The sequence below is a fragment of the Canis aureus genome, chromosome 26, assembly GCF_053574225.1.
Source record: "Canis aureus isolate CA01 chromosome 26, VMU_Caureus_v.1.0, whole genome shotgun sequence".
NCBI lineage: Eukaryota > Metazoa > Chordata > Mammalia > Carnivora > Canidae > Canis > Canis aureus.
The window spans coordinates 42434912-42460586 of NC_135636.1; the positions used below are offsets into that span (position 1 = coordinate 42434912).

General features: G+C 43.7%; 1 protein-coding gene across 5 annotated transcripts in view; it reads left to right on the top strand.

The window, feature by feature from the left end:
- Positions 1-7314: 7314 nt before the first annotated feature.
- PTPN1 (protein tyrosine phosphatase non-receptor type 1) overlaps positions 7315-25675 on the top strand; it is an 80429-nt gene continuing 62068 nt past the window's right edge. For 2 of the 5 annotated variants that reach the window (XR_013365449.1, XM_077873570.1), the window contains exon 1: positions 7315-7553. Coding sequence is in view for 1 of the 5 variants with exons in the window: in XM_077873570.1 (XP_077729696.1) it covers positions 7491-7553 (63 nt within the window). In the remaining 4 variants the exon portion in view is untranslated. Of the gene's footprint in view, positions 7554-11563; positions 11588-25675 lie in introns of those variants that run through there. The other 3 variants (XM_077873571.1, XM_077873572.1, XM_077873573.1) reach the window with 2 other exon arrangements.

The window sequence follows — 25675 nt, forward strand, 5'->3', positions numbered from 1 at the left end:
AAAGAACTTCCCCTGCCCCCGACCCCCAACACCACCTGAGTCTTTGAGGGTGTGATTTATTTATTTATTTTTTAAAAGTTTCAGTTTATTTTATTTATGATAGTCACACAGAGAGAGAGAGAGAGGCAGAGACATAGGCAGAGGGAGAAGCAGGCTCCATGCACCGGGAGCCCGACGTGGGATTCAATCGCAGGTGTCCAGGATCGTGCCCTGGGCCAAAGGCAGGGGCCAAACCGCTGCGCCACTGGATCCCGCTGGATCCCGAGGGTGTGATTTAGAGGTAGATTACATCATTTCCATCCTCATCCTATTGGCCAGTATATAGTCACCTAGTGTATCTATCTAGCTGCAAGGGAAGCTGGGAAATGTCTCTTGCTGGGCAGCCATTTGCCTGGCTGCAATCCTGTTTCTATGAAAAAAACAGGAGTGACATTTAACATCTGGTGACAATTAACATCTGACCCCAATGCTAAGGTGAGTCCCTAGCAGGGAACAAAATTTTATTGAAGCCTTGGAGATAACAGGTGGAGTTAAATTGTGGAAAAGAAACACACAAAATGAAATTGTAAACAAATAGCTCCTAGAGCCCACGTAGCTGTGGCATGCTTTCCCTGGTGCTGGTCTTTGCCCTCCTTTCTCTCCAGCCTGCCACCAGGATGTGGGAGTCAGCCTACCTCTCGTGGAGGGAGGTTTCCTGACCCTTTCTCTCTAGAATTTAGAACCCTTCTCTTCCTTACTTACCCCAGATATGGGCAGTGGGGGAACTCCATCTGCTGTGTGGTCCCCACAGCCCAGGGGAGGCCAGCCTCAAAGGTGTAAGCACATTCCTCCTAGTCTAGGTCCCTCTGCTTTAGGTCACTCCAAGTGCGGGGTCCCCTCCGCATGTCTGTCTCCAGCATAAGGAGAAGAAAATTTGGGGCCAGGCACTGTCTCTCTGCACAGCCCAGTCTCAAACAAAAGGCTATTTTCATCCTCAAACACAAAAAACTACTCGAGCAGATACTTAATCAAAAAGACACACATCTCTCCCAAGGATTCCCAGAACATTTCAATCTAAATGTAATCTTGGAACGTAATTCATTTTCTCTAAAAGGCTGCTATCTTTAGACCCACTGAACTCATTATGCCAACACTGCTGTGTGACAGTGGACAAGTTACATAACCACTCTGTTTCCTCATCTTGAAATGAGGTTAATGACAGCCCCTCTCACAGGTTTGTTGGGAAGATCTGAAGAGGTGATGGGGACAAAGTACTCGCTTAGCACAGAGCCTGGCCTAGAGTTAACACACCCAATACATGTAGATATTCTAATTTCTGTTACTGAACAGTAGTATACAATCTAATATAGGGAATCTGTATCTGGGTAATGTCACTGTTTTAGGACTTCCCCCCAAGAGCAGTGGCTCCTCCCAGAATAAAGGGGAGAGACCATTTCCATTTTCAAAAACAGAAATAGCTTCTAACCCACTTCAAGAATTTGAAAATCAAGATCTCACCTCTAGGACTAGCTACGTAGTTCAAATGAATACACAGGGTCCCTTGTTCAAAAATTATTAAGAAGTTCAAAATCTTCATAAGGATGTGCACGGATTGCACACATGCCCACAAAGCTGGCCCTGCTCACCTCCACCAGCAGGACAAAAATTAGAGATGGTAGACAGCTGGTTACAACATATACTATAGAAACATCTGGAAGCATGTGGCTGCCTGCTTTTTCCACTCACCAGCCTACGCAGTCAGAATGACAGCAGCCACGTGTATTAATTCGTTACTGTGAACTGGAGACCAAGCTGGACACCATTTCGTCTGACCATCACATCCCTGCCTTGATGGAAGTAGACTGAAAACCAAAGTTTGCAGAGGGTGAGAAACTTATCCAAGGGCACCCAAGCCCAAGTCAGCTGGGTTCCAGAACCTGTGCCCAGAATCACTACATGTGCAATGAAAGTGTCCCCTAACCTTCAACCCTCTAAACTGGAGGGTAGGGGAAGTTGCAGTGGCCTCTGGAAACCCTCCTGGGCTCCTCCTTTGCTGAAAGCATGGGCCCTGGTCTAGTTTCCATCCTTGGGTCTAACTTCCCTTCAAGAACCTTCCCGCATGCCTCTAACACTTCTTTCTCAGAACCCACGTGATTCCCCTAGTTCCTTCCCCCTGAGCAGTCCTCCCCCCACTGGGCAGCCACCCTTCAGGACAGGCAGCTCCAGATTAGAGATATACATTTATTTTTTTTTCCTTTTTAATGGTTTGAAGTAGTTTAAAATATTTTCTGGGAGTGAAGATGTAGGTGAGGGGGGTCCAGTAAGGACATACGTGAGGAGCTTCTGGACTGAAAACCTTGCTCAGAATTCTGAAACACAGAAGTTATACCTACAGACAGAATTCCAGAACTGGGAGCAGCATCTAGAGCTAACCTGAGTTCAAGTCCTGATTCCACCCTTTCTTAGCTGTGTGACCATAAGCAAGTTGCTTAACCTTTCTGTGCCTCAGTTCAAACGACGGAAAGTAATACAGACTCCACCGTGTTATTGTAAGTGACAATTATTATCATTATTATTATCTCTTCATTGTTATTATTTGTTTAGTGGTTATGGGGGTCCTTGGAGAGACTGTATAGCATCATGGCCGAGAGCACAGTTGCTAAAACCAGACTGCCTATGTTTAAATTTAAATCCCACTTCACTACCTATAGCTATGTGACCTTGGTTAAGAAGTTGAACTTTCTGGGCCTCTGTGTCTTCTTTTGCCAATATTTCCCTTGGACAAAGAGATTGGTGTGGAGATGTGAGACTCAGTTGACCAATAGGATTCAAGGCCCAGATTTGTACTGAGAATACCAGGGGAAAAGAAGCACCCTTCCCATTGGGATTGCTGTGTTGGCAGGGTGTGAGCCTAGAGCCACTGGGGCCATCCTGGTGACCTCAGGGGGAGAGCCTGCCTGAATGTGAAGTTAACACAGGGGCAGCAGATAAGAGCTGGAGAGAGAGTCAAGACAATATTGTTTGAGCTCCTGGATAGCGCTGTGCCTGAAGCAAGCCGCCTTTGGACTTCCCAGTTTCATGAGCCAGTAAATTCCCCATTTTGTGAAAGCCACTTTCAGTTGGGTTTTTCTCACTGGAAAACATCCAGGCTGACACCAGGGGTTTAAGCAACTTGCCCAAGGTCTGAGAGCAAGTAAGGAGCAGATGCAAGATTTAAAAGCTTCCTATCCCACTGTGCTCAAGCCAGCATCCTGTATTTGGGTATTTACTGATTTGACCTCTTTATGCTCTCTGAACAATCATTTTCTCACCTGCAAAATGGGATAACGTGGGGCTTGCTGGGCTGTTGGGAAGTATGAAATGTAAGACCACACTGTTACCTAGTGCAGTCTGTGGCTGGAGACTGGAATGCTGTGCATCTAGTCTCCAGCACTGTGGGCGTTGGCTCTGTCCCCAGTTAGTTATTCCATCTCAGGGAGGTCTTTGGCTGCCCCCAAACCAGCAAGCCATCCAAATCAAGGTGCCAGACTATGTTAGGAGAACATGTGTGACTCTCAGACAGCAGGGCCACTTCTTTTCCTGGCCATGTGTCCTCACGGGTGGACAAAGGGAGCCAGATGACTCTGACGACCCTTGAACTCTGAGTCTGTGAGGTAGAAAGAAACCCCATCATTCTGGTTTCTGGAATCTTCCGAGGACTCCTGTGCTCATGTGGGAATGACATGATTCTAGGAAGACAGCATTGAACCAAATCAACTTAGTCTCTTTCCTTTTATGATTTTTACATTTAGCGGTGGCGATGGATGATAGACACATAAAACAAATATAGAATGTGATACCACATGTTAACAGACGGGAGAAAATGAGTCCTTAAATGCCTGCTAAGTGCTAAGAGGGAAAAGGGATAGAGTGATGGGATGCCGTTGATTGGAAGACATCAGACAGGGCCTCTCTGAGGAAGCAACATTTCATGAGAGACCAATTGGGTCTCAGTCTGAATCCCGAGCTCTTAACCTCGGCTATTTCCCAGAAAAATGGCCAGGACAGATCTTACCAGGAAACTTGCTGACACTGCTAAGTTAGGAGCAGATGATCTGTTGGAGGCTTGGTAAACAGCCATCCTTCTCTACTGACAGATCTTTAGGACTTTTTAAAAAGTTTAATGGGTCATTGATTTCCTTCATTAGCTAAATCCATGAAGGAAAGGCCCAATAAACTGCATGAGCCTATTCCTCAGGCATGCCTGCCGGGAAAAGTTTTTTAGCTATCATGACACAGGGTCATTTGTTTACTTTCTAAACAGTCATCACTAAAAGAGTCCCAATCATCACCATCAAATCTCTGAGGGATCCCAGGGCTTGGCTGGTTCTAGGCCAGGCCTTGGCAGGAACTGGCAGGATTTTACTGATGAAATCCAAAGCCTCAGAGAGCCGCAGAAGACTTTGGGTTCCTCCTCTCCACTAAATATCAGATGCTTGGGCACAGACAAGAAATCAAGGTTCCTGCTCCCCTGAACATTATAGTGGGGGGCGGGGGCAGGAGAGGGAAGCAAGCCAACAAATAAGAAGGGGAATTTTAAACAGAGGTGAATGCCATGGTGCACGAAACAAGCTCTGTGTCAGAGAGTGGTCAGAAAAGACCTGTCTATGGAGGTGACATATGACCTGAGACCTGAAGGGTGAGAAGATCTCTAAGAAGAGTGGTCCAGGCAGAAGTTACAGCTGGGCAAAGGTCCTGAGGTGGAAACTAGTTCAACGTATTAAGGACTGGGATGGAGTGGAGTATGAGAAGAGGGAAGAGGTTGGGGAAGTAGGCAGGAGCCCATCTTGTGGGCTAGGGTTAGGATTTATTTGGGTTTCACTCTAAGAAGGATGGGGAACTATTGGAGGATTTTATATACTAGAGTCCCATGATCCAAATATTAAAAGCTCTACTGCTATGTGAAGAATGCATACAACGGGATTAGCAGATACCTGAAATTAGGGATTTTATTCAAGATCAATAGCTGTGACAATTTTCACCCTCTGACACGGTAATAGGTTGGGTGTCTCCAAAAAAAAAAAAAAGTCCAAGTTCTAACCCCTGGAATCTAGAATACGATCTTTTTCAGAAATTTTTCTGATGTAATTAATTTAAGGATGTCAAAATGAAATCACCTTGGATTACCTGGGATTGCCAAATCATCCTAGATTAGGTTCCTAAATCCAGTGACAGGTACCCTTAGAGTGAGGCAGGGGAGATTAGGCAGACAGACAAGGAGAAGATGGAGAGAAGAAAACCAGGTTAGCGATGAAGACAAGAGACTGGAGCAATACACCACAGGCCACGGAATGACTGAAGGCACTAGGAGCTGCAAGAGACAAGGAAGCATTCTCCCCTAGAGCCTTTGGAAGGAGCACGGCCCTGCTGCACCTTGATTTCAGACTTCTGGCCTCCACAACTGTTTGAACATAAATTTCTGTTGTTTCAAACTACCAAGTTGGTCACAACTTGTTACGTCGGCTCTAGGAAATTAATATGGCCACGAAACAGCCCAAACTCAGACCCTGCACCAGCCTCCTGCAGCCCCCAAGAACCTGTGCATAGCTTCGGATCCACTCTGAGGCTGTGGCGGTCACTGGGTGCCACTCCCTGCAGGCATGAGGGCCAGCCACCTGAGCTCCAGAGAGACATTAGCTTTATTTACTTACTTAGCTCAGTTCAAGAGGACAGGAATGAACCAGGCCTGTTCTCTGTTCCTCCAAGGACCTCTCAGTTCTGTGAGTTCCAGACAATTTAGCACCCAGATAAACAAGGGTAAGAAGAGTGCAAGAACCTGAAGAGTCCCTTAAATGGCTGAGACTTGAATCAGGCAGCTTCCAAGTATAGGGGTTTCCAAACTTTTTGCCAGAATAGGCATCTTCTATTAATTTTCCCCACGGAATATTGAGTTCCTAAGGATTTTGGCTATCAATCCAACCGCATTTACTCAATAATCACTCATTTACCTTCCTATTTGCTATTATTTGAAAGTATATAATAATGTGGGTGAATATTTGTTGATCCACTCACTATACTAAAAGCGAGATCCATAGCAATACATAAAATCATTCAATCTTCACACCACCTCTATGGGGTGGGTACTTTTATTATCCTCATTTTACGAAGGAGGGAGCAGAAGCAGAGAGAGGGTAGATAATTTGCTCAAAGTTGCACATCTAGCATTTAGTAGAGCTGAAATTTGGACCTAGGCAGCCTGCCTCCGAAGCAAGCATTCTCCTTGGAGTCTTGGTGAAAATCTTGGCTTCCATGCCACTGTGTAATGCTACTAAGGACACGTGATTTTGCCACCGTGCACCTCAGCTTCCTCATCTATAAAACAGGAATAATAATCGTGCCTATATTGCAGGGTTGTTGTAGAAATTAAATGAGAATGTGTAGGTGGAGCACTAGGCACAGTGCCTGCCACTCGAGGAATGAGCTAGAATTCAACCAGTGGTATCAGGAAGCTTCTCCTCTAGGGCAGGCTTGAGATGGGAACAATGAACAAGAGATGATTCCATTCTCTAGGTCCTCTGACCCCATGGAGTTCACAATCTCCATATAATATGCCAGGCCCAGAAATGAATGGCTTCAGGTAGAAGGTGACCTGACCAGCCTTTCTCGTATGTGCTTTAAAGACCTCAAGTATGGTAGCTGGTAAAAAATACTGATTCCTGGGCACCTGAATCCTTTTAAAGTGGTTCCAGAAATCTGCATTATCCAATAGATGGATGTACCAGGCAATCTGTGCTCCACCGAGTTGTCTGGGCAGCATTTCCTTGCTACTTTGAGAAATATTGAAAATCATTCCAAGACCCCGATCCATTCATTCCTGCAGTGCCCAGGACAGGAGACCTCAAGCAGAAATCTTGCGTTTCATACAAGGACAGTACCCACGAAAAGGGGGCAGACGTTTGGCCTGAGGGGCAGCAGGCACGCAGCCCTCGGCCCATACTCCAGCTGGCAGCACTGAGGCCGGGGCCTCGGCGCTGCGGGAAAGATTCACGGCTCCTGCAAGGTCACTCTGCGACTCCAAGGGCTGCGTCGAGGCTCGAACCTAAGATCCCCTGGGGCCGTGCAAACCCACGCTGCGTGGGCGGGGCTCCCGGGGTCGCCTAGGCAACGGGCGCGCGCCACGCCCAAGCCCCGAGCCCCGGGGCGGGGGGAGAAGGGAGCGCACGCTGCCTGACGTCTCGCGGGGCCGAGGCCATTTCCCCCAGCACCTCCCCCGGGCTCCGCCCCGCGGAAGTGCTTGCCGACAGTCTCGGGCGCTGATTGGTTCTCCCGCGCGGGGGGCGGAGCCTGCGGCAGCGCGGTGCGTACTTCCGGCTGCCGGGTTGACATGAAGAAGCAGCGGCGGCGGCTAGGGCGGCAGTAGCGGCGGGAGTTGAGGCTTGCGGCGGGGCTCCGAGCTGAGAGCGCGGCGCGGCCTAGAGCGGCAGGCGGTACGGTGGGCCCAGGAGGAGGCGCGGCAGCCGCCCTGGCCCGTCATGGAGATGGAAAAGGAGTTCGAGCAGATCGACAAGGCCGGGAGCTGGGCGGCCATTTACCAGGTGGGGTAGCGCCCCGGAGCGCGGCAGGCCCCTCGCTTAGGCCGCGTGAACCTTCCCCCAGACCCCCGGGCCCGGTGCTGCCTGTGGGTCTGGCCCTGCGCTTCCGCCCCGCTGCGTGAGGATTCGATCCGCCGGCGGCACGGGGCGGCCTCCTGTCTCTTTGTCCCCCGGGTGGGCCTGCGTCTCTCCGGGGCCTCTCGGACCCCTTGGATCCCCCCCAGCTCGTATCCTCCAGCCCGGGTGACCTCTCGAGCCTGGAGGCCTCCGGTCGGTGCTCTCCGCGCGGGGCCCTCGCCCCCTGACCCCGCCCCCCTGCTTATCCACTCTTTGTCCCCCGGGGGTTGATGGAACACACGCTCCCCCCCACTACTTCCTTTTCTAGCCTGGACCACCTCAGACGCTCTTCCTTTGTCTCCCTGGGGGGAAAGGGTTACTCCCCCCCTCCCTCCGTCCCATTTCCTTTCCCCTCGTACCGGCGTGTGTCAAGTCCCAAGGATGACAGCCCCCTTCCCCCCCTTCCTGCTCATTCATTGAGTGAACATGAATCGGCGTGTCCATTCCGTGCTGGGCACGGCGCTGGAAGACGGGCAGGACCCTCTTTTTCTCGCCAAAGCTTAGAGTCGAGTGGGGCAGTCAGAAACACGAGCGAGCCCTTTGAGGTTGTGACAAGTGCTGTGAAGAAAACAAGACATCCTAACGGGGTAGAGTCGCAGCCTGGAAGGTGGGCCACCTCCAGGGGGATCAGGGAGGATCTGTCAGAGGAAGAGACGACCGCGCTGTGAGCTGCATGGGGAGCCCCGACATGGTCGGGCCAGAGCGCTTTTCAGCCAGAAGGCCCGCGATACCCACCAGTCTGGGGCCAAAATGTCACCGTTAACGTTTTTTGTTTGTTTGTTTGTTTGTTTTTGTCCCCCACCTCCCCCTTCTCTAAAATAGCTTCTTTTCCCCCCGTGAGCATCTTCTCCTTTTTTGTCCTGGCTGAGATGATTGAGCCCTCTCTCCCAGTCCTCCATCTCCCTGTGGGTTACGTGGTTCATAAATAAAAAGTTAGGAAGGTAGGGTTTCTCACCTATCTGCAGCATCAGATTAACAACACGAAAAGGTCTGCTTTCATAAGCAGCTAAATCCTCTAAAGAAAACACGGGCTCCCGATTAAATGTCATTGCGGGGGTTGTGAGGATTAACCACAACCACACTCGGTATTTTAAATAAGCGACGGAGGGAATAGGGAGATTTTGTTACTCGTGTAAAGGGAGAGTGCAGTTTATTCTGTTTTCGGCTTATAGGCCCAAAAGGCAAATTGTGAGATCCATCAGCTGGTAGAATTAAAGTCTATTTTGAGCTCCACTTAAAAAGGAAAAAAGCTTTAAGCAGTTCTTTTGGTATGCTTGCCTAACAAAAGCCTTTTTTTGGCAGGCTTGGCTTCATGTGGATTTGCATCAAGCTTATTTTGACAGGATTCTTCTTACTAGAACTGTAATGGATATTAACTTCTTGATAGACTAATATTTGTAGCCACTGTAATCAGTATAAGTGTGCTGAATCAATATGTGAAATTTGTATTCTCTCTAGTCTGAGTTAATTGAATGAATTCCACTAGTGACTTTGAGAACGTGTAGGCAAATTTTCTGCATCAAATTTAATGCAGTAGTGTCTCAGTGGCTTTAAATGAAGAGATTGTTGGCTCAAAGTGTTGATTAGAATATGTGCCCCATCACAAGTGGAGGTGGCCCCCAGGAAGCTTTGGGGAACATCTTCTGTACTGAAACTAAGTTGGCAAACAACAAATTCATATTCTAAAAAGTTCTTGGGAAAAACAAAAACCAGTTCTTGGTTGAATTTTACTACTGTTTTAGGGCAGAGTGGGGAAACCCATCACCCAAGCATTGTTAAGACTGTGTGAGGCATAACCACCAGCATGAAGCATGTTGGTTTTCAGTTGATTTCCCTTGCTGTTCTTATGTTTGTCTGTCACATTTGAACACCAGAAGTTAGTCACATTGCAATGTGTTGAGATTTCCCCAGCTTCTTAGCGGATTGCAGATCCACAAAAGAAGGTGGCTTCTTTTTATTTTAAAGAATTGTCCACTGTAGGCTTTCTCACCTATTCCGTACAGATATTTTTCTTTTCTAAAATTGAAATCAGAATCTCCTCTCAGTTTTAAGTTTAAAAGTGGCTCTTTATGGGGCAACTGTGGCAATTTTAAAAACGTAGAGTTCAAATGACCTCGAGTCCAAAGTGGCAAATTTCCCCAAAGTGTGTCAGTTTGCCAAAACCATTATTTTTCAAGAATTCAAAGAAACGTGTTTATTGTTGATAGAACATAGAAGTAAAAAAATTCGTGCTTTATTACATGTCACAGTGAGGGCAGCCTTTATATAAAGATATTTGGAGCTTGTGTAGTCTATTGTGATTAGAAAAGTGATATATATAATTTTGGCTTAAAATTTTGTAAATGAGACAGTGCAGTTATTTCTTACCATACTTCTTTCCTAACTAAAACAAAAAGATGAAAGACCTTGGAAACAATTGGGAGAAGAACAAAGGGTGAAGTAGACTCGAATGCCATGCCGTAGAATATGGTGGCTTAGGAAACAAATATCTCAGGAGAAGATTCTGTGCTAAGATTCTGTGCTAGCTCAATTTGATAAAGTGAGCATAACTGTGTTTTTAATAACCTTAATCGTGTAGATACTAATTAGCATTTATATAAGAAGTCAGCTTCGATAGCATATGTAGATGGTTTTAAAAATTGTTTTCTGTCATTTAAGCGATTGTGTGCCTGTTTTGAAAAGTGCTAGTAACACTGAGCCTGAAGTTTGAGTTGGTCTGGCTATGGAGAAGAGGAGAGAGATTGCAGACAGGGGAGAGGGATTGTTTTTTCGGAGCTGATATGAGAGAGAAGAGGGCTGAAATGAATGAAGATAGCTAATGAGCTGCCCTCCGATTGTAGTTTCAGATTTGGGTCAGGTGTTTTGCTGTTTGTCTCATCTCCAGTTCTTTGATTCTCTGCACTGTTCACTATTTTTCACTGTGAATGATGTGATTGTTTCAGATAAAGGAGATTGCAACAATAGCTCGTGACTTGAAGTCAAGATTTATTCCATGTTAGAGGCAGGCTTTGTAAAGTGGGCCACTCTTCCAATTGACATTTGTTTTTATAGCTGCTTTCATTATGAAATACGATCGAATGCCTGACTTAGGTTAAAACCATGTTCTAACAGTTCACTCAAATTCCTTTCTGCTGTATACAGCTTATATTGTTACAGTCCAAGAAGATGAATATGAAAATTTCCTAATTATTTAGAAGTATCATTCTTTTCAGACAAAAAACTGTTTTATGCAGAGGAGAAAGATCTATACACTATGACTCACTTCACTTAAAAAAAAAAGACAAACGGAAATGACATGGAGACATTGGGAAGTTCTAGTCATCTTGAGTGACCCATTAGATCTAAATGTTCTCGTGTAGCCCTGGTTTGAGTGAACTAAATTTAGGTGTCTGATCACCACTTTGGAAATGGTGTGAAGACCTCTGTGATTGTCTGGACTCAGATTAACTGGGGAGCGCAACTAGAAATAGTGGAGGGGAAGTATTTTTGCTATTATTATTTCTTTGGCATCCCTGGCATATTTATAAGTATACTTTGGTACTTTTGGAAGTATGTAAGCTGTATAAGATCAATCAGTTGGCTCTGAAAAGTCAGCCAGGGGATAATGGTAATGTGAACGATTTTCGGTTGCCAGTGACCTACCGTTGGGCTCCAGGCCCTCCTCCCTGTGTTCGCATTTTAGCATGAATGACTCCCCAAAATCTATAAAAAATACCTGGTATTTTTTTTTTTTAAGATTTATTTACTTATTTATTTATTCATGATAGAGAGAGAGACAGAGACAGAGACACAGGAGAAGGGAGAAGCAGGCTCCATGCTGGGAACCCGACGCAGGACTCGATCCCGGGACCCCAGGATTGCGCCCTGGGCCAAAGGCAGGCGCTGAACCTCTGAGCCACCCAGGGATCCCCAAATACCTGGTATTGAATAATGTCATTGAATGTATACTGAATTTTGTGATAGAAATACATTTAAAAAATGCCCGTAGGGTTTTTCAGACTATAAACCGCTGAGATAATTGTGCCTCTTCTTTTTGTCCCCTCCTCCCTGCCCCTTTTTGAGTTGTCTATTTTCTGATCTTTAGATGAGAGAATCCTTTTGGCAATTTTTGTCTTATGCCGTTTGTTTAATTGCAGGTCTTTTTTGTAAACCTGCCTGCGAGCCTTGCATATTTTGCACAAGCTGCTATTCATCTCTATTGTTTATGTTAATTTGTTCATTCTTATTACTTTGTCAGTGTGTTAATTCGTTGGTTAATTTTTAACGAGCTAATACTGACGAACAGGCTGGGTTCTTCCTAGGAACCATGTTCAGGGAAAATGGGAAGTCCTAGGTGGGCCTAGCTGTTTCCAAGATGATGTAGTTTGGTACCAGTCATTAGATGTGCACATCTTGAATGTCCATGACTGCCGGGGCTAGTCCTAGATTCCCTCTACCACATTTCATTGATTGGCCACCATGGCATCCTTTCTACCACTCAGGGTCTGGGTCCTCCATTTTTGCCTGTGAGACTCTTGTTTTTATTTATTTTTATTTTATTTTATTTTATATTTATTTATTTATTTATTTATTTATTTTTTGAGACTTTTGTTTTTAGTTTCACACCACAGAAATGAGGTAAACCTGTAACAAATTAATACGGTCCCATCACAGTCTCACCATGTATATTCTTGGCATTATCCTGGGAATAATTGTGTTAAAAACAGACCTGAGCCTATCCTTCTGTCGAACTCCTTCTAGTGTTTTCATAGTACCTGTAAGGTCCAAACTCCTTAGCCTGACAGCTAGGTTCCAGCCATCCCCTCCTGTGTGCCTTCTCTTCTGGCTGCACTAGAAGGTGCAGGGTCCTCCAGGCTCATCCTTAGCTTTCAGTCTTGGGTCTTGCCCTAGCACTTTGTCCAGGCTGCCTTTCCCACAATCTGGCTTGTGGCTCCCAGCTCAAGTGTGCATCTCCTCACTTTGGATTTTGCTCTTTCTCCTATGTGTGTTTCCAGACAGCTTCATACCTATCTCGTCTGCACCCCTGCTCTTAAAGGCTGTGTTTCTTTCCATCAGGGCCTGTGTCCTCTGGAGTCCGAGCTGTGGAGGTCAGCTTTTCTTCCCTCGTTCATCTTGGTGCTGTCTGCACCTGGCATAAGGTGCCTGAGTAATGTGGGGATGAAATTGGTTGGCAGCACCCTGCCAAGCCCTGGCAGTCGAGAGATGAACAAGACCTATTTCCCAGTTCCCATTCTAGGTGGGGAAGGAATGATAGAAACAATTAGATTAGCCTGCATTAGTCCTGATAGCAGAGGTCACTCTTGAAGAAAATCACCACGTTTTAAGGTATAGCCTGCTGAGGCAATTTAGTACCGCCTGCTGTGGTGGCTTGGAAGAAAGGCTTGAATTCTTACCAAGTAGGAGCTGATACCACCAGTTTTATAGGAACTTTACGTTTAATAACAAATTTGTACTTGGATTGAGGTGAACTTAATAGGAAAATTGGAGGTGCTATATCTGTCTAAGAATTACCAAATTACTCTGTCCTCATCCCTGTTGACTTGTTCTCACATGCCTTCTAGAAGGGCTTTGCGTATAGTTGGCTTATAAAATATTTTGATTATGGGATATAAAATATGGTTCTCCATAAAGTAACAACCCTAACAAAGACTGTGATCCCCCCCCCCCCCCCCCCGCAAAGTATAAACAGTAAAGGCAGATGTTTTGGTCTTTGATCAGACCATACTTCGGGGCAGGGGAGAGTAGTTTAATTTTTTGCATTTTGTTTGGTCCCAGCTCTATCATGAAGCATGCTAAATGGGCCCCTTCCTTTGTAAAAATGATCCTGGCCTGATGATGAAGTTCACGTCAAGTAATAAAAGTCTTTAATGTAAACACAGAGAATTTAATGTTCCTGAAGTAATCCTCATGAACACTGTAGTGGTTACGCCGTTTTGTAAGGTGTGTGGGTGTCCACGAGTACAGTTAGGCTCAAAAATGCATAGGAGTTTTATGAGTATTGTTAACGGTTCAAAAGAATTGAGTCCTTTTTCCAAGAAGTATTAAATATTTTTAATAAGTAGAGTTCATTTGATTTAGTAATGTGGGAAAATGAGTAGCACTGACATACAAGATATGCTTGCAGTTTTTCTCTAAGTAGCAATTGGGTGGTTTTTCCTGTAAAAGATAGAGGAACTGATTCTTGAGAATTTACGAAAGATTCAACCCCAGCTAGGTACCCGAAGAGTAGCTGCCCTTTGTGATGTAATTTTAGAAAGAAACCTACATCTGGTCTAAACTTCATTTGAATAGTGTGATAGTTTACACAGCTGCAATGTTTGGGAAGAAAGTACCTAAGTCTCCAGCACTTTAGAAATAATACTTTGTAGAAGTAGGCTTCATAGTTCACGAGCTGCTACCCTTTTAGCTAGGCAGCTTGACATAAACATGAATATCTTTCTAACAGTTTTTAAATTTTGAATGACTGAAAACTGGAAACAAGACCATTTCATGTGGAAGATTCTTTTCTCCCAAGATGAATAGCCAAGGAAGAGTCTAGTCCCCCAAGTCCATTGAGGGGATGTGATACGAGTCACACTGCAGACAGAATAAATAGCAGCTAATAACAAATGATTTTTGGCCTTTAAAAAAAAATGGTGACCTAATTCAGTTTACGGTTCCAAATGCTTAAGACTCTAGCAAGGCAGTCCGTTTTGCACGTAGTCCATAGTAATTAAGATAGAGCTGATGCTTCAAGAAGTTACTTCTGCCATATGGACTCACAAAGTAAACATGGCTGGTTAGCAAAGTGACACTTAATTAAGGTCTGTATTTTCTCTGGAACCTACATGCATTGTTTACTACTCTTAATTTGATACCATGCTGGGAAATTCTCGATCCTAACTTAGGGGTTACTGCTTGTTGAAGTAAACCTTTGGGCCAAAGGGGACTTGTGTCCTGGGCTCCTTCTCTTTTAGATGCACAGGCTTCTTCCCGAAGACTGAGTGAGGCATGTTTTCTTCTACAGATGAAGAAGGAAAAACCTCGGCTGTGTTTGTGGCTTTTGTGGGCAAGCGACACCACTTGCAAAGATAAGATGAGCATAGCAAAACTAGGTTTCCAAATCATGTTTTTAAAATGTATTAGTTAGTGATCCAGAGAAGGAAAACATCTTCCTGACCTGTTATTCTCATGAAATGTTTCTCCCCTGACTTTTTTTTCTTACTTAATGGATTCCTCCTTGGTGCATTTCTTCCTTTTGAGGAATCTCATTTTAAAATTGCCACACTAAGTTTCACTGAACAGCCTAGCAAGATTTTATTCTGAGTCCTGATTACTCAGAAAATTATACACTATGGTGAATTGCTTACAGGAAAGCGAACATCAAGTAATTACTCCAAATAGTTGGAGCTCTCTTAAGAACAAGAGGTTACTTAAAAGTGCCTGCGGATGAAATCACTTCTGAATATAACTTCACTCAAGAGAACAAATAGACAAAACTGCATTTAACATAATGTGGTAAATTAGCTTTAAATTCTCTTGATGGTTAAACATTTGTCACCGTTATATTTATCTCTTTTAGATTTTGTCCTGCTTCATTATTCAAATAGGGTTAGCTTTGCTTCTGCAAGGGCGAGGGAAAGAAATGCCTTCACTAGGTCATAAATATTTGTGGGGCATCCTTTTGCAGGGAAAGGAGGCGCCTCTTAAAAGACTTTGTGTCTTCTGTGGGGGGATATTCTGTTTCGTATTTCTTTGTTGTGGCCCTTTGGCTTTGTTTTCCCTCTGTTCTGCACTGTATTGTAAAGGCAGCTGAAAGTTGGGAGCATCTAGGAGCATAGCTGTTATTGTTCTCCACTACCTGGATACAACATCTCTGTTGCCAGGGGCTTTTGGGTCATCCTCAGGGGTGGGGTGAAGGGGTACAGCGGAATGGTGCAAAATCAGGAAGTTGCATTAAACCACATCAGGTTTACAAGCCCAGAGCCACATTTCTGGAACCGTCCCCAGTGTACAGGTGATTCAGCTACACCAGTGGATAGCTGGTCCCATCTTTTAGGCAGTCCTTGAGAAGCCACGTCCCTGTGGTGCTGGGTTTTAATGGATCCTTTATGCACCTCTCATGGTGCCATCTCTAAGTATAGTAAATGTTCCTTCACCTCCCACTACCAGTTTTTCTTATTGTACCCAGGAATTATTAGTGTCATATGTGGTTTTTTATTTCATCGTTCTAGCCACAGCACCCAGGTCTACTATACACCATTATCTGTCTGCCTGTCAGAATGCTTCTGAGTGACAGTCCTGAGCACACAGAGGCAGTTGGCAGGTTCTACACTCACCTTTGATGAACCACTTGTTTGTCCTTTGTGAGCTTGTATTTCCTCCAGAAAACTTATCCAAACATCATCATCATGCAGAGAGAATCACTGCAAAAGGTTAACAAACCTAGTACTTTTTTTTTTTTTTATGAACCTGTATTTGTCAACTGAGTTTCCTTTTGCAACTTGTTCCCCTACTTGATGACGAGAAACTTTTGTTTCCCAACAGACTTTGTTTGTTGGAAGCTGTTGTTTTTGAAAGTAGGAAATAAATGGTTTTAGGAGATGGGGGCAAGCTTTGGTTTGGAGTAGGAGTCTGGTGTGTCCCTAGTTCTTGGTGTGAAACGCAGCTGGAGATGGGTGCGGTCTGTCCTCTAAAATTTCCTATCTTCAGTTTGGGGAGGTGGTTACTGTTCTAACCACTTAAGAACTGAACTGCATGGTACGTGTTTTACTTACAGGGCAAAACTTAGCTCTAATGGTTTGCCTTGTACTTGCCTTCAGATTAATAAAATGTCATTTTTTGGTAATGTTTACACGTTGGGCCTGTTTTAGAAGGAAGAAAGGATACAGCTGAAGTTAAAGGCATAAGTTGGCATCACACCGTTAGTTTTGTAAATGCCTTTAATGTTGATTTTTGTAGGTTGATCTTAAGGAAGTGATAAGTATGTTAGGTTATTTGTGGTTTGAGCTAATTTTAGTCTGCTGTTCACAGCTTGCTTTATATCCTTTGACATTAAAACATGCTTTCTAGAAAGACAGATTTTGAATGTAGGACACACTCTATATTCTCCATTGTCCTGCATTTCACAAAATATTTTCTTGGTATTTTGGAAGTTGGACAGTTTGAAGCATAGTAACATTCTTTTGAAATCGTTAATTCCTTTGCTTGGTGATGTCTCTACTTTTCCAGTGAGTAAATTAGATTATTTCATAAAGGCTTGGAACTCTTGCTCCAAGCTGGTGGCTAAAAGGGCACAGTTAATATTAGAGGATTTTTAGAAGAGCATAACTGACCCTGAGATGTACTACTGAAGCGAGGGTTTGATTGGCTGTGTATCAGAAACCTTCTCCACCCTGTCTCCTTGGTTGATAGGGTCTTTTGCTCCCAGGGGCTAGGTCTTAGATCCCTCTCTGGTGCTGATTAGTTTCACACAGGACAGTTGTGTTTCTAGGCTTTGGTCTCAGGCTGCCTTGCTACCACCCTTAACCAACCACGATGAACAGACACCTCTCTGGGGATTTGTGAGGTAATGGAAAAAGACGGCTGGGTTCGGGTTCTCAGTTGGCCTTGACTGTTGTGGGTCCTTGAAAGAGTTACATGCAAGATGGTGATGAGACGAGATAGCTGTACAGCATGACTCGAAGCTAACATTCTACAACTGCGGGGTCACATGAGGAGCCAGGAGAATGGGGCACCACTTCTGGAAAACTTGAGGGTTTGTGTCCTCTCTTGCTAGATTTGATAGCTTTATATGTTACGTGATTCTCCCTTATCTAAGAGGGAGATGGGTCTTTAAATTTTCATATTAACTTAAAACTTTAAGAATCCATTATTATGTCCTTAAAAATAATAAAAATGCTCAGTGAGGCCACAAATCAGATTATTTTATAAAACTACTGCATACCACATTGTTGAATGTCATTTCCTTAGAAACTTTTTCCTTAGAAAATCCTTTTTATGTCTAAAAAGGATTCGGGTTTTGTAATTGGACTAATATCTCCCATTCAAGGAAGAAATGCAGTCTGATCCATGTTCTACCCTCTTTCGTAATAAAATCCAGTAAATGGCTAATGTTTATTGAATTCTCTATGCTCTAGGCACTGTGCAAAGTGCTTTACATGCAGTACCATGTATTATACACCATAAATTGTTCTTTAGTAACAGGAAATACTTTAGGAGGACAATTAGGTGTCAGAGCCTTGATGATGTTCTCTGCTTCAGATCTCCTGTGTCCTGAATCCAGCTTGACAGTGGCATTGTGGCCATGCTCACACTGGTGCCCAACTGCAAAGAGAGACAAAGAATTGTGCTAATAACTAAAGTCTCCTGATTTAGTAGGTCATAGAAGAGATAATTTGTAGATTTAGACCTTTACCCAGTTTTCTGTCCTCTTCCCTAGATATCACAAACTGGCCACCCATGGTCCTACTTCACTTGGTCTGCGCAGTGGGTTTTTGTTTTTTTAAAGAGGAGTATAAATTTTTGTCATTGTTTCTAAATCAGGAGAAGTCATATACAAATCTGGATTTCTGGTCTTCTCTTGAAAAATCTGAAGACTATGCTGTCTGAGCTCACCTTGGCAGTGGTCTGCTAGGCTGAGGGGCATCACTCATGCTGGACAGACGTGTGTGTGTGTTCTTCAGTTTAGCACAGCTTCATGGCAGGTCACACTGCCCTCCCTTACACGAACCACCCACCCCTGCGCTTGAGTTTGCAGCCTCTAGTCCAAGTTGGGTTTTTTCCTTGGCATTTGATACTAGTATTAGAATTTTAAAAAAAGATTTTATTTATTTATTCATGAGACACACACAGAGGCAGAGACCTAGGTGGAGGGAGAAGCAGGCTCCCTATGGGGAGCCCGATGTGGGACTCCATCCCAGGACCCTAGGATTACAACCTGAGCCAAAGGCAGATGCTCAACCACTGAGCCACCCAGGTGCCCCTAGTATTAGAATTAAGATGATTTTTATAAGATGTTTAGTCTTGCTCTAAGTAGCTGGTATGCTGTTACGGAAGATCAAAGCAAGGGAGGACTAGCCAGAGATAGTTTGATTGCTAGTGTGAAAATGCCTGTGAGAGTGCCCTTGATATTAAAATCCAGGATGAAATCTTAAACCAGGTGCTTCTTCCTGCCCTTCCCCTTTCCCTCTTCATCTTTAACCCTCTCTGCTATTTTGAGGAAGTTGGAAACTGCCACCATTTTTTCCACCTTGGGTGACTGAATGTAAGTGTATTTTTGTCCCATGTTCAGTTATTTCCACGAACTATTTTTGATGACCAACTTGGAAATTAAATTGGGATTTGATATAAAGAATGAGTTGCCCAAATATGCTTGCATTGAGAAACCGAAGTAGTGGTGTTTTTGTTTTTTTTTTAAGATTAAATTGATTATTTTATTAAAGTGACATCTATAGAAGCAAAATATCTAATATTTTAATGTATGTTCCACCTACCACATAAATGACTCTAAGTGTCACAAGTAGAATTCACTTAGCTTGAAGTAGTAGTGTTTTAATGACTTGTGACTTGGCTAGGTATGGTACCATTTTCATGTGTCTGAACTCATGATTAGATGGTTTCTCTTCCTTACTCTTTCCAGGGATGAAATAAGTGGTGTCCATGATATAAGTAAAATAAATAAATATACATTCAGGTTACAAAGAATGTGTGTTGTTAAATCTCTGTTTAGCTACTGAAGGACATACTATATTGTAGGTCATTCTTTTTCTTTGATCCTTCTTGAGCATCTATTCCATAGAGGTATATTCTATTGACAATTCAGAGCAAGGAATAGATAAAGAAGATTCTTTACCATTAGAAAACAGTCAAGGTCTTCATTCTAAGTTGAATCCCAGAAGGGAATCCCAAAACCAGCTCAGTGTTTAGTAACCCTAAATCATGTATGGGATGGCATTAGCCATTTTATACTTTTTTTGTACAGTGAAATCAAAATCAGTGACCTAAAGACCAATTTCTCTGTGAAGCTTTTCATCCACCCTCATTTCCTCTCTTGTCTAGATTTTAAGCTTCTTGCAGGCAAAGTCCATTCATTCAGTCATTTAGCAAATATATGGACAGCTACTGAGTGCTAGGGCCTCACTAGATGATGAGGATAAGTGGTAAGTGAGACACCCTTGGTCCTTGCCCTAAGAAGCTTCACAGTCCAGCCAGCAAAGGAGCTGAATAGAGATAGTTCTAGTTCAGAGTGATAAGAGCTCTCAGAGGCCCAGAGCTCATGCTAGGCCCAGGGCACATCCAGATAGAGGTAGTCAGTTGGGATTGAAAGCAGGAAAAACAGATGGAGGAGCTGTCCAGGAAGGATAATATATAAAAATAATAGACGTCTAATTGGAGATCCCAAGAGCAAGCAGGAGTGAGCCCTGTTACATTACCAGCATTTTGTGAAAGCATGGGAACATATTTAACTTTCTTCCTCTTTGGTTTTAACCTTTCTCCTTCCATCTCTAGCACAAATTCATATGTATTGTATACCTCCCCCATATATATTTCCTTTTTCCTTTCTTTTCTGTTTCCGGTGCCATTACTTCTTACCTTAACTGCGCTAATGGACTCTGAACCCTTCTAATAGGATGGCATAGTGGAGGTTACATTATGCCATTGACCATACCCCACCTTGCAATGAAGTCATCTGTGTAGATGTATTCAGGAGGTTTGTGTGCCATCACCTTACAGCCTGAGAGCACCAACCATAGTGGGCTGCACTTAGTAGGCAAATAAATGTAGTATTCATTGCTATGACTGATAACTTTGGTGTAAATAGTTTATGCAGATCCTCTACGGTCTGTACAAAAAGCAGAATTATTGTATTTTTTTTTAAAGATTTTATTTATTTATTCATGGGGGGGGGGGGCAGAGACACAGGCAGAGGGAGAAGCAGGCTCCATGTAGGGAGCCCAACGTGGGACTCGATCCCTGGTCTCCAGGATCACACCCTGGGCCGAAGGCAGTGCTAAACCACTGAGCCACCCGGGCTGCTCACATTATATATTTTAATAGGCAAAAAAAAAAAAAAAAAAAGATTCTTTAAAAGAATCTTTAAGTATAAGCCTGATTGACTAAGAATAAATTGAAAATATGTGGTTAGACCCCTGATTTGCAGCTGACACTATGAGAATAAAGGTCTCAATTATTCATTGTGAATTTTAAAGGATATTTTTAATGGCGTTGGCTGGTTTATCCCATTATGTGGTCTGTTTATTAACAGGTTATGGTACACAGATGGCTTTGTTTGAGTGATTCTTTCAAGTACCTTATAAAATAACTTAAATTTGCTGATAATTATCCTTTTAAATGGCTTAGAGGCTTTAATTTTTAGGCATTTATTTATTTATTTACTTTTTAATTTTTAGGCATTTAAACACTTGGGATATGATTACAAATTCTGAGTCTATGATTGCTTAAGTTTAAACACAAAAATGATGATCTTGAGAAATTGAGGGATTTATCGGTTGCTGCCTGATTCTCATTCACATACTTACTATGCCTTCCTTGCTGTGGAAACGGTCAGAATTGCTGTCTCCGAACCATTAAGATTGTGAGTCCTCTTCTAACTGTGTACAGAAGTTGTCCTGGATGTGATAAGAAAAAGTAGTCATTGATTACTGATTACTTAAAGATTTGAAAAGGAGAGTTTTTTCTTATCCTTAGATGATGAGAATAAAAGACATTTTGACTATTTCTCCTTTATTTTTAAAAAAGATTTTATTTATTTATTCACGAGAGAGACACACACACAGAGAGAGAGAGAGGCAGAGACACAGGCAGAGGGAGAAGCAGGCTCCATACAAGGAGCCCGACGTGGGACTCGATCCTGGGTCTCCAGGATCATGCATGCCCTGGGCCGAAGGCGGCGGTAAACCACTGAGCTACCTGGGCTGCCCTATTTCTCCTTTAATAGTGAGTGGGATGATTAGGTGTGTGTGCATGTATTCTTCTGGTTTTATTTTGAAATCATGTCTGTGTCTGTAGAACATAGTAGAATAGGGATCCCTGGGTGGCGCAGCGGTTTGGCGCCTGCCTTTGGCCCAGGGCGCGATCCTGGAGATCCGGGATCGAATCCCACGTCAGGCTCCCGGTGCATGGAGCCTGCTTCTCCCTCTGCCTGTGTCTCTGCCTCTCTCTCTCTCACTGTGTGCCTATCATGAATAAATAAAAATTAAAAAAAAAAAAAAAGAACATAGTAGAATAGATATATGGAATAGAAAAAGAATAGTTCATAAGCCTCTAAACAGAATCACTAAAACATAGCTATTAAATGGCCAAAATATTGCAGAAGATAGTGGCAGAAGCAACCTTTTTTAAGGTGGAAGTGAATAAGAAAGAATTATAAAAAGGCATTCTTTTATAAAGTCCAGACTCTGGGTAAGACCCCTGGTTCATTGATGCTGCTTTGTCTTCACTTTACTAAGGAAAGTGAAAGCAGGGCAGCCCAGTGGCTCAGCGGTTTAGCACTGCCTTCGGCCTAGGGCATAATCCTGGAGACCTGGGATCGAGCCCCACATCGGGCTCCCTGCGTGGAGCCTGCTTCTCCCTCTGCCTGTGTCTCTGCCGCTCTCTCTCTCTGTCTCTCATGAATAAATAAAATAAAATCTTTTTTAAAAAAAAGTGAAAACATTTGGGGTTGGAGGAGAGACGTACATAAGGGGTGTGTGAATCTTAATCTTAGGAACCTGGATCTAGCTTTCCTCCTAGTCAATAAATTGGATTCTCCAATTCTCCAAATTGCGATATTGGAGAAACGTTTAATTACTTGCCTGTATTATGCTAGTTGTATTTTTCAGGAGTCCACCTGCATCCCTACCTGCTCATCTTAATTTAGCTGGCTCACAGTGTATCTCCTGTTCCAAGACTGCTGTCACCCCTGGGCTATGTCCATGTTCATTTGGGCAGTCCAGCCAGCATCCTCACCTTGTGCTTGGAAATTGCATGGCCCTCTTCTTTTGCTGCCTTCCTCCCGTAGGCAAGTGTTGGTCCTTGCAAGCTTCTCTGCATCAGACACCTCATCAAACTCAGACCCTGCACTCTGTGGTCATAGCCTCTTATGCTTCTACACTCCCCTCACTCAGTCACTTCTCCACCTCTGGGTTTTCTCCATGTCCAGATTTTCAGCTGCTTCTTTCTCAGCCCCAAGTCCTCTCTCCTCTTCATGACAGTGGTCATGGCTTGAAACACTGTCTCTCCGACATTCTTAACCTTTCGCTTATCTGCTTACCATCAGCATACGTCATCAGCCTTTCTCTTCCTGCACCTAGGTTCCTGAGTGCTAAGGGAAAACAGTCTTCTAAGTGGAGAAAATCCTCCAGTCTTACAGGTTAAGCCATTAGGAATCTAGATCTGTCTCCCTCAGCTCCTGGCTGTCAGCTCTGAAACACTGCGGTCAGCCTTCCTCCTTATCTCTCTCACAAGAAGAGACCCTTTGTTCCCATCTCTGGCAGTCCTTATGTCTGTACTCTTGACCCCTTCCCATCTCACCTGTTCAAGGCATCTTGCCGTAACAGGTTAGTGATCTTTTAGGTATGTGTCCTTAACCCTCCCTCTCTCGTCCTCTTACTTGAACCAGTTAGACATTCTCAGGCTTCCTTCAGCTGTGGCTCTCCCTCTAGCCACTGCTGTTTAGTTTCCTTCTCCATTTGAAATGTCTGAAATAAATAGACCACTGTGTCCATTGTTCACCTTCCAGCCACTTTGACTCAGGGAAGTTAGGCTCCACCCTACCAAGCCACTAAAATAATTCTGGGGAAGGTCACTGTTAGCTTATGTGTTGCTGATACAACGGATTCTTTGCATCCTTATCATAGGACCGTTTAACATGGCTGACCTCTCTTTGCTTCTTGAATTTTCTCTAACCCTGTTTCCATAACTTGCTCTTACTTCCTTTTTCTTTCTTTTTGTAGCTTCTGTTTCTCTAGCTAATCCTCACTCTCCCTCTTGGGCTTCTTCTCTGATCCTCTTGTGGGGAAGTTCCTCAGGGGTCCCCCCCACACTGCTCCTTTTAATCTGACTCTGTTCTTCCGGGGCTGTCTCAGCTATTCACTCAGGAAGTTGTAATGGCCCTTGAATTCAGAGCATGCATGTACACATTCTTGCACTCTGGTGCAGCTTTCAAAACACTTTTAGTTCCTGAAATGATGATGCTCTCTGTCTCTCACAGAGCCTTTACATGTACTGTTTCCTCTGCTTAGAACCTTCTACCTTACTAATTCTAGTTCTTCCTTTCAGTTACATTTTAGGCATCCGCTTTTAGAATACTTTCTCTGATTTCCCCAGATCCAAGTTAGGTACCTCTTACAGGGCTTCCCATGGCCCTCATATTTCCCTTTTCATAGCATGTTGTGTGGTTATACTGTAGTCCTACCCACTATTCTTTAATTGCCTGTATACTGACCAATTTCCAAGTCATCTGTCAAGTCTTAAAAGAGTCAGGGCTGCTTTTGTCTCAGGCATTTGTATCTCTCAGTACCCACTGTAGCACCTGGCACATAGAAAATACCCAGTCAGTCATTCCTGAATGAGTAGATGAGCCATGCTATTTAGAATGTTCAAGAATTGGGGTGCCTGGGTGGCTCCATCCGTTAGGCATCCGAGTCTTGGTTTCAGCTCAGGTCATGATCCAGGGTCGTGAGATCGAATCTAGTGTCGGGCTCTGGGTTCAGGGGAGTCTGCTTGAAGTTCTCTCTTTCCCTATCCCTATGCTCCTCCCTGCCCCCCAAAAAAGAAAGTTCATGAACTGCTTGATAAGGAGGCATCAAGTTTATAGTATTGTAGGAACCATGTGTTTCTGACCCACCATCAATATAGCACACACTGTTTTCTCTATATGCTTTATATTAATTTCCTGTGTCTGACATACCCTACCTCCCCCAGTGAGATTGGAAATTGCTTCTGAGTGACAACCATGTGTAATCTCCCTCACAGTGCCTTATATGTCCTCAGACTTAATTTTGTTGGGCCTGAACGCAGATAGATTTTTACATCCACCTATATACATACTACACTTAACAGAACAAAGTCCCATCTGTAGTCTTTCCTTGTCTTCCTCAGCTGGCCCTGCCTCTCTACCATGCACAGACCATGCCACTCTGGAGGAGCGATTTCCCTGTGACTAATTAGCTGTTGTGTTCCAGCATGCTGGCCAAGTATGAGAGACGGCCGTGGTATGAAAGTCTCTCTTGCTCAAACTTCATGGGTTTGGTAGCCGGGACTGACCAATGCTGACAGGAAATAGAGGCATTTATTAAAAGCCAGAGAGTTGTCAACTTGCAGGAAGCAAAGCTCTTGTTAGCCTATGATTTTGTGGTTGGTTTGGTGCAACTCTGTAAAAGTAAAGAACTAGGCAAGAATGGGGGCTGTGTGCTTGGGTCTCTAAAGTTAGATCCTTTTTCCTATGTAAATTGCCTTTAGAGTTTCATTTGTTTGGAATTTCCTGAGATTTGGATCTTGCCAGAGAGTTCATAGCAAAAAAAAGTCTGGGCAGGTGAAGCATTTGCATCTGAGACGAAATCACTGTTTTTGTTTTTAACTTGTTTCTTAACATATTATCCTTGGTTCAGCCCTGAAGATTATTCTATTATTTGTGGATTTTAACCTTTCCCTCATCTTCTGGGTCTTATGAAACAAGCAGTATTATTTGAATGGAGAAGAGGAGGAGAAGAATAAAAATAAATGTGAAAGCCTTCTTTCTTGCCTGGGCAAGCTCAGCTTTATAGCTTGGAGCAGACTGACACATCTAGTCTGCTGAAGGGATACTTATGGTTGGTTTGGCTTCTTACTTGATTTTTTTCCCCTTAGGTTTGTCTTTTAAACTGGAATTTTTATGTGAATGTAACCAAATTTAGAATAGAAACACTTAATTTTATCATTTGCAGAGCACTTTTTGCAGAGCACCTATTTTAAAACACAGACATTATAGTAAACGACTTGGGATGAGGATTGTTTTAAAAGTGAACTGAGACACAATGTGATTCAGT